This window comes from Nerophis ophidion, linkage group LG06 (assembly GCF_033978795.1).
Source record: "Nerophis ophidion isolate RoL-2023_Sa linkage group LG06, RoL_Noph_v1.0, whole genome shotgun sequence".
In the NCBI taxonomy this organism is placed as follows: Eukaryota; Metazoa; Chordata; class Actinopteri; order Syngnathiformes; family Syngnathidae; genus Nerophis; species Nerophis ophidion.
In genome coordinates this window covers 18,353,582-18,367,418 of record NC_084616.1, presented here as the reverse complement: position 1 = coordinate 18,367,418, position 13,837 = coordinate 18,353,582, and the positions used below count along the sequence as shown (strand labels likewise).

Sequence of the window (13,837 nt, the reverse complement as noted above, 5' to 3'; positions counted from 1 at the left end):
GGGTTCGGTGAGTCGGCCTCAGGGGTTCGTAGAGGTCAAGACACACCCGACTCATTGTGTAAAAAAAGACTTCTCCCTAATATAAATACCCCCCAAACAATGTTCCCTCTAATTTTCCATCTGATTTGCAGGTGTGTCATTCGTTGTGCGTTCATGCACTGTGTTGGTTTTTTCTTCTTTGAACGAGGTGATGTTCATGCATGGTTCATTTTGTGCACCAGTGAAAAAAACACTGTATTTTTCGGAGTATAAGTCGCTTTGGGGTATAAATCGCACCTGCCGAAAATGCAGAATAAAGAAGGAAAAAAACATAAGTCGCACTGGAGTATAAGTCACATTTTTGGGGGAAATTTATTTGATAAAACCCAACACCAAGAATAGACATTTGAAAGGCAATTCAAAATGAATAAAGAATAGTGAACAACAGGCTGAATAAGTGTACGTTATATGACGCATAAATAACCAACTGAGAAGGTCCCTGATATGTTAACGTAACATATTATGGTAAGAGTCATTCAAATAACTATAACATACAGAACATGCTATACGTTTACCAAACAATTTGTCAATCCTAATTGCTAAATCCGATGAAATCTTATACGTCTAGTCCAGGGGTGTCAAACTCAAATACAGAGTGGGCCAAAATTCAAAACTGAACAAAGCCGCGGGCCAAGGTTGAACAAATTAAACTTTTAATTGGGCCCCAAACAAGTTTTGCAATGAATATTGAACAAGCAAGGCTTAAATAGGGCAGCATGGTGGACAGGGGTTAGTGCATCTGCCGTACAATACGAAGGTCCTGAGTAATCCTGGGTTCAATCCCGGGCTCGGGATCTTTCTGTATGGAGTTTGCATGTCCTCCCCATGACTGCGTGGGTTCCCTCCGGGTACTCGGGCTTACTCCCATGGAACAGGCAGAGCTTATATGACGTAATAGTGCAAAATCAACTGTCAAAAAACTAACGAAAAAACATACGTAATTAAAAAAAATTAATGCCTCTTTTCTATTTGCAGCCTTTTGAGGTAAATATCAACATTAACTTTTTCCGCAGGCTAATAAATTCGAAAATAAAATAGAAATTAGGTGGGCGGGGTTTGGTGGTAGCGGGGGGTGTATATTGTAGCATTCCAGAAGAGTTAGTGCTGCAAGGGGTCCTGAGAATTTGTTCTGTTGTTTATGTTGTGCGGGTGTTCTCCCGAAATGTGTTTTGTCATTCTTGTTTGGTGTGGGTTCACAGTGTGGCGCATATTTGTAAAAATGTTAAAGTTGTTTATACAGCAACCCTCAGTGGGACCTGTATGGCTGTTGACCAAGTATGTGTGTGTGAAAGCCGCATATATTATGTGACTTGGCCAGCACACTGTTTATGTGGAGGAAAAGAGGACGTGACGGCATGTTGTAGAGGACAGTGCCTTTAAGGCACGCTCCCAATATTGTTGTCCGGGTGGAAATCGGGAGAATGGTTGCCCAGGGAGATTTTCGGGAAAGGCACTAAACTTCGGGAGTCTCCCGGGAAAATCGGGAGGGTTGGCAAGTATGAGTATTAGCGGTGAATGTGGTGTTACCGGCGAGCCAGCTCCAATGTTAATTTGATATTGCCTCAAGGGCCAAATGAAATTAAACGGCGGGCCAAATTTGGCCCGCGGCCCAGAGTTCGACACCCATGGTCTAGTCTTTTACGTGAATGAGCTAAATAATATAATTTGATATTTTACGGTAATGTGTTAATAATTTTACACATAAGTCGCTCCTGAGTATAAGTCGCACCCCCGGCCAAACTATGAAATAAACTGTGACTTATATTCCGAAAAATACGGTATATAACTTTGTCTTCAATTTGAATTTTTTGTTTAGTGTTTTTTTTCCACTTAAGAAGTGTTCGGTAAATGCACATATGAAACTGGTGGGGTTCGGTAACTCCAACAAAGTTAAAAACCACTGAATTAGACATTATTGTGGGGACCCCCCAGGCTTATTTTCACTTCAAATCATCACTGGTTTGTCTCATCTACAGGTGGAGATTGGAAAATCAGTCAGATGCTACGTCAGAGTGTTGGATGACCACAAGAGGCCCTTCCCAGCCAGCTATTTCCAGTTCATGAATTTGAAAGTCAAGGCAGCTTCTGAGATAGTTTGGTTAACGTAAGTCCCATGATGCCTCAATACGTTGTCCATGAGAAGCAGTAAAGCGGCATGTGTTGGTTTCTGTAGCCCAGTAGCAGAGTCCACAGAACATGACACCGCAGTGTTCCTGGTGAAAGGTGTTTCTGTGGGCCAGACCACTTTGTCTGCAGTCGTCGTGGATACCACCGGCAGGAAGATTTCATCTGCTCCTCAACAGATTGAGGTATCGTTCATTTGTGAGAGTCATCATGGCCGCTGTCACTTAAACTATCCTTCCCCTGCCAGGTGTTTCCTCCGTTCAAGCTCATCCCCAGGAAAATGACTCTGCTGATCGGCGCAATGATGCAGGTGTGTGTGTGTGGGTGTGTGTGCTAATGATGCTTTTGCTGGCAGCAGTGCTCTACAGTCAGTCTTCCAAGAGGGACCTTTGCCAGAGTTGTTTCTGAAGACTGTGTTGTCCTCTTGAACTGCACTGTTGCTCTCGTTAAAAAGCACTGCCATCTAATCAGGAAGTGATCTAAAGTTGGCTTATAAGAGAGGTTATTGGCACGCCCATATTTGGCATTTTGATGTATATCAAGCCTTTTTAATTGTTTTTTATTGACATTCAACATCAGACATTCCTATCCATTACATCTTATTTGCATACATCATATATCTATTGTCTGCCCTAAATGTCAAAATATTTTTTTGTTTCTATCCCAACGATGCCACCCCTCCCCCCAAAAGAAAAAAAAAAGAGAGAATAACAGCAAAAAACAAAGTAATAATAATAACTAGAATGGAATCAATGAGAGATTGTGCTGACTTTATTGGCTTTGAGGGCCAACAGAAGCCAAATGCGACACATGAACTTCATGAAAGTGACATTTTCTGAGAGAGGACATGTGTGTCAACGTTTTCGCCGAAACACATAACAATGGGATAAAAGATGTGGTCGTGAGGACACGTTGTTCACCAAAAAAAAGCAAATTTTCGGGGTTCCACGCTCTAGTAAATTAGACTGGACGCCATCCGCTTTAATGGAAAAACCCCGATGGTGCTCACCTCCTTTCGATGGCCATCCAGCCAAAACCAAACATTGGATGTCAAAACCAGGGTGAAAGTAGACAAGTTTGTGAACAAAATGAGACGGTAAGCACCGAGCTACGTGAAAGTATGGCTGAGCTACAAGAGGAGGTAATCTCACAGGTTGGAGCCTTTTGCTGGAAAATATTCGCCATCCTAACGGTTGCGTACCTACTCATTGCGATTAGTTTTCGGAATAGCGGCGCTATGGTAACACGAAAAGTTCTGAACTTAAAGTACCCCCATTGGCACTAGTGAGACCTTTCCGACAGCATAACATGTGGGGGTTTTTTGGCCGGTTCGTCACGTAGTAAGTGTAAGAGAAACTTAAATAAATAAATTATAAATGGGTTTTACTTGTATAGCGCTTTTCTACTTTCAAGGTACTCAAAGCGCTTTGACACTACTTCCCCATTCACACACACTGATGGAGGGAGCTGCCATGCAAGGCGCTAACCAGCACCTATCAGGAGCAAGGGTGAAGTGTCTTGCTCAGGATACAACGGACGTGATGAGGTTGGTACTAGGTAGGGATTGAACCAGGGACCCTCGGGTTGCGCACGGCCACTCTTCCACTGCGCCACGCCGTCCCACTTGCGGAACTATAATAAAGTTTGAAGTATGAGCAATGATAATATGGGCTACTTGCATTGCAGCAGGCCCATTATAACAGATAAATACAAAAAAACTATTAAAAAATATAGGAATATAACAGATAATAAATAAATAGAGAAAACTAAACATATAGGGAGTAATCTTTTTTTAAACAGTACAATCACTAATTTGAGAAAATAAAATCAAGCTTATGGGGCGTGACATAACTTACCCAGTTTTCCCAGTATGAAGTACATTTCTCCAATTTATAATTAATATAAGCCGTCATCCTCTCCAGTTTATCAATGTCCATTGTGATTTCCATCGATAGCTTCAAAGTTGGGCTCTCCTCTAATATCCATTTCCTGGTAATGGTCTTTTTACAAGCCACTAGTAGGATATTCATGAAGTGTTTCTCTTTTTTCAGCCAATCCTGAGGTACATGTCCAAAGAACAGTCTTACTTTGAAGGGGCATTTTACATTAGAAATGATCCTGTAGCTCTTGGTATCGGCCATTTTTTATTGTATTTTTTATTTATTTTTACAACGGAACTACAACTACATCAGCAGAAATTATATATACTCACACAATGCCAGTTTAAAATCATAATGATTAATGAAGTAGACCGCTTAGACCAGGGGTAGGGAACCTGTGGCTCTTTTGATGACTGCTCCTGGCTCTCAGATAAATCTTAGCTGACATTGCTTAACAGGGTAAGTAATGAATAATTCCGCTGGTAATCACAGTGTCAACATAACGTTCAAAATACAAAACATTCTTATGCATTTTAATCCATCCATCCGGTTTCCACCGCACCTGTTCAAGAAGTCGCATTAATGGTAAGAAGTATTTTATTTATTGTTGGTTAGCTTCAGAATAACAATGTTATTAAAAAGAATAAGAGACTTATTATACTCTAAAAATGTTGGTCTTACTTAAAAATGCACGCATTTCGTTGTATTCGGTGTTTAAAAAAAATATTATATGTGTTATGGTTTAACAGGGGAAGGTGACGGCAACAGACACTAGAGGAAATATAGCTCTATAGATTTATTATATATATTAACCGTATATATAATAATCAAACAATATAAACATAAACTAAGGAAATGGAGTGTGAACTAGATCCAAGAGTGTGTATGGTGTAAGACAATGTGTAGTATTTAACTGGAGGGTTTTACCATAAATGTTGGGGAGAGCGAAGGAACACGGAAGTCCGTGGGGCAGGCAGATGATCCAGGGCGAGTGAGAGGAGTCGGGAAGAACGTGTCCAAGCGGGAGGTCGAGATCGAAGGGGCAATCCGAGAAACAATAACGACGAGGAATGACGATACGGAGGTCTGCGGTAGGATGACAGGACAATGAAACACGGAAGGGAAAACAGACAGAGAGAGCAGGATTGCTTAAGCAGGACGTGGCTTACTGTACGTGACAGAAGACTATACTCCGGCGAGTGATGGCAGGTTGTCCAGTTTTAAGAAGGCAGCTCCCTCATTACATGCAGGTGTGCTGATTGCTGGTGAACGATTACAGCTGGTGGATGCTGCAGGGCTGAGAGGCGCATGGCGTGTCCCTGGATGTGCGTGCCTGTCGGCGTGTCCTGAGTTGCGCTCACTGGAGCGCACAGATGGATGAGCGCCATTGGCAGGGGTCTGAGCCGTAACAATATGGCTCTCACGGAAATACTTTTAAAAATATTTGGCTTGTATGGCTCTCTCAGCCGAAAAGGTTCCCGACCCCTGGCTTAGACACTAGCCCAATTTTAATAAAGTGACCTTCTTTGGGAATAATTATCTCCAAATATGTTTTGGTATCTGATATTTGCGTTCTTGTGAGAATTCTTCCCCTGGTCGTCTGCAGAACGTCTCTTCTGGTTACCTGTCAAAACCTTCAAAATTTCCCAGTGAATCTAGTCTTTGTCCTTCTATCATGGCCTCTTCCCGGTCTCGTTACGTGTCTTGGCTACTTAATTTCATGTTCCGTGACTCAATCAAAAAACGTGACAGAGATTAATAAGTTACTAGTCCCACCTTTCCAACAAAAAAATTATAAAAAAAACACTTGATGCCATTTTCATATGTCTACTTCCATATAATCAGGTTTATATAACTCCATTCATCGATTTTCAACCGCTTGTCCCTTTAGGGGTTGCGGAGGGTCGCTGGAGCCTATCTTAGCTGCAATCGGGCGGGACGCGGCGTACACCCTGGACAAGTCGCCCCCTCATCGCAGGGTTTATATAACTTTTACTGTAAATTAATATTGCCTCCAAATATCACTTATCGGCCTTTATTTTTTATTTTGTTTATTTGGTCATCAGTTCATTTAAACAGTACACTTCAAGTGCATAGCAGATAAATATATTAAAGTATCGGTTTACATTTCCTGACCAGAAAAATATAGGCTGAAGCTAAAAGCTTATTATGCCTTATACCCTTTCCACGCTCACTTTGTACATGTCAAATAGAGAAAGGAAAAACAAAAACAAAATAAATCTATCATGAGATAAACACAAGAACGGAATTTCGAGTCTCTGTCAAAATCATAGTACTTGATCACATGCATTGTTAAGCATGGGTCCATCGTTTTGATGCCTTCAGTGACAATCTACAATGTAGATCAGGGGTGGGCATTACGTCGATCACAAGCCAGGCATTAAAAAAAAGACGTAAAAATGAGCAATCATCAATCTTCACCAAGACTTCACTTTCGTCAGTTGTTTGACATTCTCGGCACCCGAGGATCTTGTGAGATGACGCTGGCTGCTGCGAGCACGTTATTACGAAAAAAATCACTGACACGACGGACGGAGAGAAACACTTTTGATTTCAACAGACTCTTGGGCCGTACCTGCTGTCAAAACTCTAAAGACCAACTGCACAGTTCCTGTCTTCACCATAAAAGACCTGCTTCATCCTGCCTGTGCTAACAAAATAAGAGACTCAGAAAGCTGGCGTGCACAAGCTAGCAAACTCAGCGACCGTTCCCTCTCCTCGCTCGCCCACACACTCACTGACGTCACTCACCTGCTGTCAACACAGTAAAGGGCCACACACACATATATACTACTCATAACAAAGTGTTTAAAAAGGATTATGCAAGTTGGACAAATAAGATGACAAATCCAACCACTTTCATGTGGTATTGGACAGAAAGGAGGACCTTTTTCTCCATTTTAAAATGCGGACGTTATCAGCACCACTGTCTGATTCCAATCAATGCAAGTCATCAGAATCAAATACACCAACTTATATTCTTGTCTTCATGAAAGAAAGGAATCCATATGTGTTAAACATGCTTATATTATCATTAAACACCATTAACTCGTTAACAAAAATGTCTCTTTCATACATAAATAAATATAAAAAAAAATATGAATGAGGTAGATCTCCTCGACTTGGTCAATTGAAAAGTAGCTTGCCTGCAGAAAAAGTGTGAGCACCCTTGATGTAGATAGTCATGAAAATAAAGAAAACACATTGAATGAGAAGGTGTATCCAAACTTTTGGCCTGTACTGTATATGTATAAAGTATTTAGTAATGTATAGGTATATCTAGCTTGACAACAATAATCTGTTGATCTGTAACTAGTAAACACGAGTCATGTACTGTTGAAAAAGTGTTTTTTTTTTCTTGGCCCTTGTGTCACAGTTGAATTCACTATCATAACTGTACTTGAATAGAACTTGCTGTTCCATTCCAAATGTGCTGTGGGAGTCTCGTTTATCACTTTTCCTTTGCCTCTAGATCACATCAGAGGGTGGCCCTCAGCCCCAGTCCAATATTTTGTTTTCCATCTCCAACGAGGATGTTGCTGGCGTCAGCAGCGTGGGTCACGTCAGGGGTGTGACCCTGGGTAACGTCACTGTGACAGGACTGGTTCAAGCCGTGGACGCTGAAACCGGAAAGCTGGTGGTGGTGTCGAAGGTGAAGGAGGTGACGGAGTGCGGGTGATTGAGTCGGCCTCTTTTAACTTGTCAAATGTGTGTAGGACCAAGTCGATGTTGAGGTTGTGCATTTGACTGCCATTCGAATCAGAGCACCCATCACACGAATCAAGACAGGAGCTCAGGTGCAACTTAGTGTACCAGTAGATTAAATGTCCTGTTCCTGCTGAATGCTGACATTGTCTTCACACTTCTGTAGATGCCCGTATATGTCATGGGTTTGACCAACAGTCAAACACCCTTCACGTTTGGTAATGCTCTGCCTGGACTCACTTTCCACTGGTCCACCAGCAAGAGGGACATCCTGGACCTCCAGCCAAGACACTCTGAGGTTTGTTTGGAAAAGATCTTGGAGTAGATTGATTTCCAATATGTGGTTGCAAACCCTCAGGCTAATGTGGAACTGGGCCCCGAGAACAACTTCGGCATGAGTGTGACTGGAAGGACGAGAGGCCGGACAGGGCTCAAGGTGGTCCTAAAAGTTGTCGACCCTGTCGTCGGCCAATTTGCTGGTAATCTCCCAGAGCTCCGAGATGAGATTCAAATCCAGGTACAGCGCTGAGACTTGTGACGTAATTTCCCGTGTGCTGTGCTAGAATGCTTTCTAAAATAATAATAATAATATTTAAAAAGTGTCTTTTTAAATACTCACACACTTTACATCACAAGTGTCAAACTCAAGGCCTGGGGACCAGATTTGGCCCACGACATCATTTTATCTGACCCGCAAAAAACCTGGAAATTATATGTGTCAATAAAATACTCAATATTATACAACGCTTTCATACTTGCCAACCTTGAGACCTCCGATTTCGGGAGGTGGGGATGGGGCGGGGGGTCAGGGGAGGAGTATGATTCACCAACTCGAGTATTTCATATATATATATATATATATATAAATACAGTATATATGTATGTATGTATGAAATACTTGACTTTCAGTGAATTTTAGCTATATATATTTATTTTATTATATATATAAATAAAAGTTATTTAAAAAGAAATAGTTGAATTTTCGACGGCACCTATCAAATGCACAGTAATAAAAACACAGTTGTTCTACTAACTGTACTGTGTTTGCTGGTTCCTAAAAAACAACAACACTTACCTTTCACTATTTGAGTAACCTTTGTTCTGCCATTTGCGGACTGGCGAGCGATCTCCGAATCCGGAAACATATCATTCACGGATTTGTTGTAGACCTCCGCAAATAAGAACGGGATGTCGCTTCCAGCTATCAGCATGGCCATCTTTGTCTCAGCATAAGTTACACCACCGGGTCTCCATTTGGCGAGGTGGCCCATAATACTGGGTTGTGAACGATGCTGCGCTGCGGACGCTTTGTGCTTCGCTGACCGTTCATGACTGAGTATATCCGTTCGACCACCGTGTTCAATGGAGAAGTCTGTTCTACAAAATTTACAGGCAACATACCCCTTCCCCTTCGAACTCTCCTGGATAAACTGAAATTCTTGTTTCCATTCGTTTTGGAACTTGCAAGCGTATTTCTTCATTTTGCTCGTCGACAGTGTAATATATTGGGTTGGAGTCAATAACCAGGCGAGGTGATGAAGTTACGTCTCTTTACTTTGGGCTTCAGAACAGACTCCCTAATGCATATGTTCCTTGACTCCACTTAAATGTAGAATATATGTAGAATATATTTATATTATTCATATATAATATATATATTATTTATTACTATCATTGTTTATTGTGAGCGAACTGTGGTGCTGAATTTCCCCCAGGGATCAATAAAATACATTCTATTCTATTCTATGTACATTAGATGGCAGTATTGTCCTGTTTAAGAGGGTCACAACATTGCTGAGTCAGGTCCGCATGGGGCTGGAGGGGGCGTGGCCTCCAGCTCCGCCTGAATTTCGGGAGATTTTCGAGTGAAAATTTGTCCTGGGAGGTTTTCAGGAGAGGCGCTGAATTTCGGGAGTTTCCCGGAAAATCCGGGAGGGTTGGCAAGTATGAGCGCTTTAGATCTCATTAATACCACAGAAAAGGCAAACTGTCATTTTTTTGGACACGAGAAAGGCTTAAATGATGTCAAACACGCAGCGTTACGATAACCACGAAGATAAGGTGTTTTGTCTAACACATAGTAATCCGCTGTGGACAGACCAAGCCAAGCAATGCAGGTTTGGTGAGCGGTGCGCGCTCCCGCCAGGGAAATAGATTTTTAGCAGGCTGTCACATTTTGGCACAGCACCGGCAAATACAAACAAAGCAAAACACCGGGAAAAACGATTATTAACAAAAAAACAAGCAAACCGTAGTTTTGACCCGAAGAAGGCAAGATCGGTAAAGAAAAAAAAAAATCCTCCGGAAATGCGCAATATTTCTAATTTCCATGCATAAAAATATACAAACTGTGTTAACGCCAACATTATTACAAGTGATACCTAGAAATTTTAAACAAAACAAAATGTAACAACTAGACAGCACAGATCACTGTAAAGTGTGACAAAATTAATTAAACAAATGTAAATTTATTACCACATGAACACACAAATGTACCAAAATTGCCACCGTATCAATACCCATGTACATGAAAATCGGTACTGTATCGTTCAAATGGGAAAGGTACCCCACCCCCATCTGCTTGAGCTTTTTGGAACATCGAAAGTTGTTGCTTTGTGAAGTGCTAGGACTGCAAATTAAAGATGAGTGCATGTGTCAGACTGCGACGTGAAAGGGAGTAGGTTGGCTAATAACAGTGCCGCGACTATGTTTCTCTTCATCAAGGTCTATGACAAGCTGCACATGCTTAATCCCCAAGTGGAGGCTGGAGAGATACTGATGGCTCCCAACTCGGTCCTCAAACTCCAAACCAACCGGTGAGTTCCACTTGCCTTTCCTGCCAGGTTTATTTTGGATTAACCCAGCCCCGCAATAATCACCTGCTTTGACGTGAATCAGGGACGGCATGGGTGCGGTCTCGTACCGGATGCTGGCTTGCACCGAGCAGCCGGTTAGCGCGCAAGTGGACTCTAAGGGCCTCCTCTCCTCAGGCTCCCTCACTGGCATCTCATCGCTGCTGGTCACCTCACAAGAGTCCTTTGGTGTCAATCAAACTCTCACCATTGCAGTAAAGGTCAGTTTGGGAGGCAGCCTGTCTGGCGTGCTGCTGGATGCAAAAATACCCTGTCAGTCTGCTTATTAGGTTGGAAACTGTACGACAATAGACTGGAACCTGGATTTAACAAGTTCCCTTGTTCTCTTTCCAATTGATTTATTCCTTTTTATTTACAAAACCAAAAACCAGTGAAGTTGGCACGTTGTGTAAATCGTAAATAAAAACAGAATACAATAATTTGCAAATACTTTTCAACCTATATTCAATTAAATACACTGCAAAGACAAGATACTTAATGTTCAAACTGAGAAACTTCTTTTTTTTTTGCAAATATTAGCTAATTTGGAATTTGACACATTTAACATGTTTCAAAAAAGCTGCCACAAGTGGCCAAAAAGACTGAAAAATTCACATCAAACACTTATTTGGAACATCCCACAGATGAACAGGCTATCTGGGAACAGGTGGATGCCATAATTGGGTATAAAAGCAGCTTCCATGAAATGCTCAGTCATTCACAAACAAGGATGGAGGAAGGGTCACCAGTTAGTGAACAAATGTATGAGCAAATTGTCCAACAGTTTAAGAACAACATTTCTTAACCAGCAAGGAATTTAGGGCTTGCCCCATCTACGTTCCATAATATCATCAAAAGATTCCAAGAATCTGGAGAAATCACTGCACGTAAGCGATGATATTACGGACCTTCGATCCCTCAGGCGGTACTGCATCAAAATGCGACATCAGTGTGTAAAAGATATCACCACATGCTCTCAGGAAAATTTCAGAAAACCACTGTCAGTAACTACAGTTTGTCATAACATCTGTAGGTGCAAGTTAAAACTACTATGCAAAGCGAAAGCTATTTATCAACAACACCCAAAAACGCCGCCGGCTTCCCTGGGCCCGAGCTCATCTAAGATGGCCTTATACAAAGTGGAAAAGTGTTCTGTGGTCTGACGAGTCCACATTTCAAATTGTTTTTGGAAACTGTGGACGTTGTGTCCTCCGGAACAAAAAGGAAAAGAACAATCCGGATTGTTATAGGTGCAAAAGCCAGCATCTGTGATGGTATGAAGGTGTATTAGTGCCCAAGGCATGGGTAATTTACACATCTGTGAAGGTACCCTTAATACTGAAAGGTACATACAGGTTTTGGAGCAACATATGTTGTCATCCAAGCACCGTTATCATGGATGCTAATCAAATCCTTGCAAATCATTGTATTCTGTTTTTATTAACAAATTACACAACATGCCAACTTCAATGGTTTTGGGTTTTGTATTATTAACTCTTGAATCAACGTTTGTACAGTGAAACACTTTTTTCACGGAAAACAATGTAAACGCGGATAAAAAGTCCATGTTTTAGTGAAGGTTTGTACACTTTGAACACAATATAAAGTATTATACTGCACTGTGTCAAACAATCATAGCAAGGAAGTGATGGATCAACTTTCTATTTATTAACAAAGGCATGCATGTGACTTTAAATCTTGATCCGTCTCTTTGCCGTACTTGCCAACAACTACGGTTTCCAACGACTGTTTTCCAATAAAAACTATTAACTCAAAAATCAAAGCTACTATGCGAAGCAACTCCACCGGCAGAGGACACAATGTGTAGGAGACATCCGTGATGAGTGGTTGGTTTACATATAAGAAAGTCCAGTCTAATTGCTAACTTTAATTTTCATTGGTGTTTTACAACAAGACAGTAACTGAAATTGTGTCCATTAATTCTACTCTTTTATATTTTGACATTGAATAGTTGAATAATTTTTAAACATAAACAACGTGACCGCAAGATATTTCTTATTTCATGCTATAAATCACAAATGGCTATTCAGATAAAAGAAGTTAGCTAAAAGAATAAACATTGATTGAAATCTTTATGATTTTTTGCATTTGGAGCAGTTAGAAGTGGATAGGGAGTCGAGGAGATGGAAATTGGCTATAAAATCCAAGGCGAAATCCACTAAAGCATAAACCAAAAGGAAAAAGCAAGCTCCTCGGAAATTTGCCAGGAAGGTTCATGTCAGAGCGATCAAAGCAAAAATGCCAAAGTAATGTGTGAATGAAGCAAAGTAATGTGTGAACAATGTCAATAACTACATGAGCCATCTGTGGCTGTGAAGTGAACACTAGTAAGGTTGTAAATACTGTATAGAGTAGGCTAACCCATGTGGTTCCTGTGGGTGTGAGCACAAGTTGTAATCACTGTAGTTACTAAATAGCAGTAAATTAAACAGACGTAGTGATTCATTCGGATGAATTGTTTATGTATTATTCAACTATGTTGATCATTTTTCCATTCTTCAAACACTAAAACATGGTTAAATGGTACTTTTTCTGGCTAATTTTTGCATGTTCAATTGCTGAAAAACCTGCAGATCCTTGACCCTTGGCTTATTTTCAGTCTTTTTCGTTAAGTTCAAATCACATACCTGTTAACAAGCCAAAACAAGCTGAACTGAATCTGCCAACATGCGCACACACAACAAAGTTCATTTGGTGCCCTCACAAACAATCAGAAACTGTAAAAATACTTAAAGGTGAACATTATCACAATTTCATAAGGGTTAAAACCAATAAAATTCAGTTCCCAGTTATTTTATTTTTCAAAAAAATTTTCAAAATTGTACCCGTCCTGGAATATCCCTCAAAAAAGCTTTAAAGTGTTTGATTTTCGCTATTTGCTTAAGCCACTGTCCATTTCCCTGTGACGTCACATAGCGATTCCAATACAAACAATGGCGAATAGCACCGCAAGATATAGCGACATTAGCTCGGATTCAAACTCGGATTTCTGCGGCTTAAGTGATTCAACAGATTACTCATGTATTGAAACAGATGGTTGTAGTATGGAGTCAGATAGCGAAAACGAAATTGAAGAAGAAACCGAATCTATTGAGCGAATAGCTATTGACGCTATTCGGCCATCTTTGCGTTAGCATCGCCGGTAAAATGTGCAGACAAACCGATCAGGACTTTCGCATTGACCCTGAATCAACT

The 13,837-nt window shown here is 40.9% G+C and overlaps 1 protein-coding gene across 2 annotated transcripts in view; it reads left to right on the top strand.

Moving 5' to 3' along the window:
• nup210 (nucleoporin 210) overlaps positions 1-13,837 on the top strand; it is a 131,988-nt gene that overhangs the window by 80,659 nt on the left and 37,492 nt on the right. For both annotated transcript variants that reach the window (XM_061902923.1, XM_061902922.1), the window contains exons 22-30: positions 2,016-2,143; positions 2,213-2,348; positions 2,411-2,473; positions 7,537-7,716; positions 7,781-7,861; positions 7,936-8,067; positions 8,128-8,286; positions 10,494-10,585; positions 10,668-10,842. In XM_061902923.1, the coding sequence (XP_061758907.1) occupies positions 2,016-2,143; positions 2,213-2,348; positions 2,411-2,473; positions 7,537-7,716; positions 7,781-7,861; positions 7,936-8,067; positions 8,128-8,286; positions 10,494-10,585; positions 10,668-10,842 (1,146 nt within the window). The remainder of the gene's footprint in view (positions 1-2,015; positions 2,144-2,212; positions 2,349-2,410; positions 2,474-7,536; positions 7,717-7,780; positions 7,862-7,935; positions 8,068-8,127; positions 8,287-10,493; positions 10,586-10,667; positions 10,843-13,837) is intronic.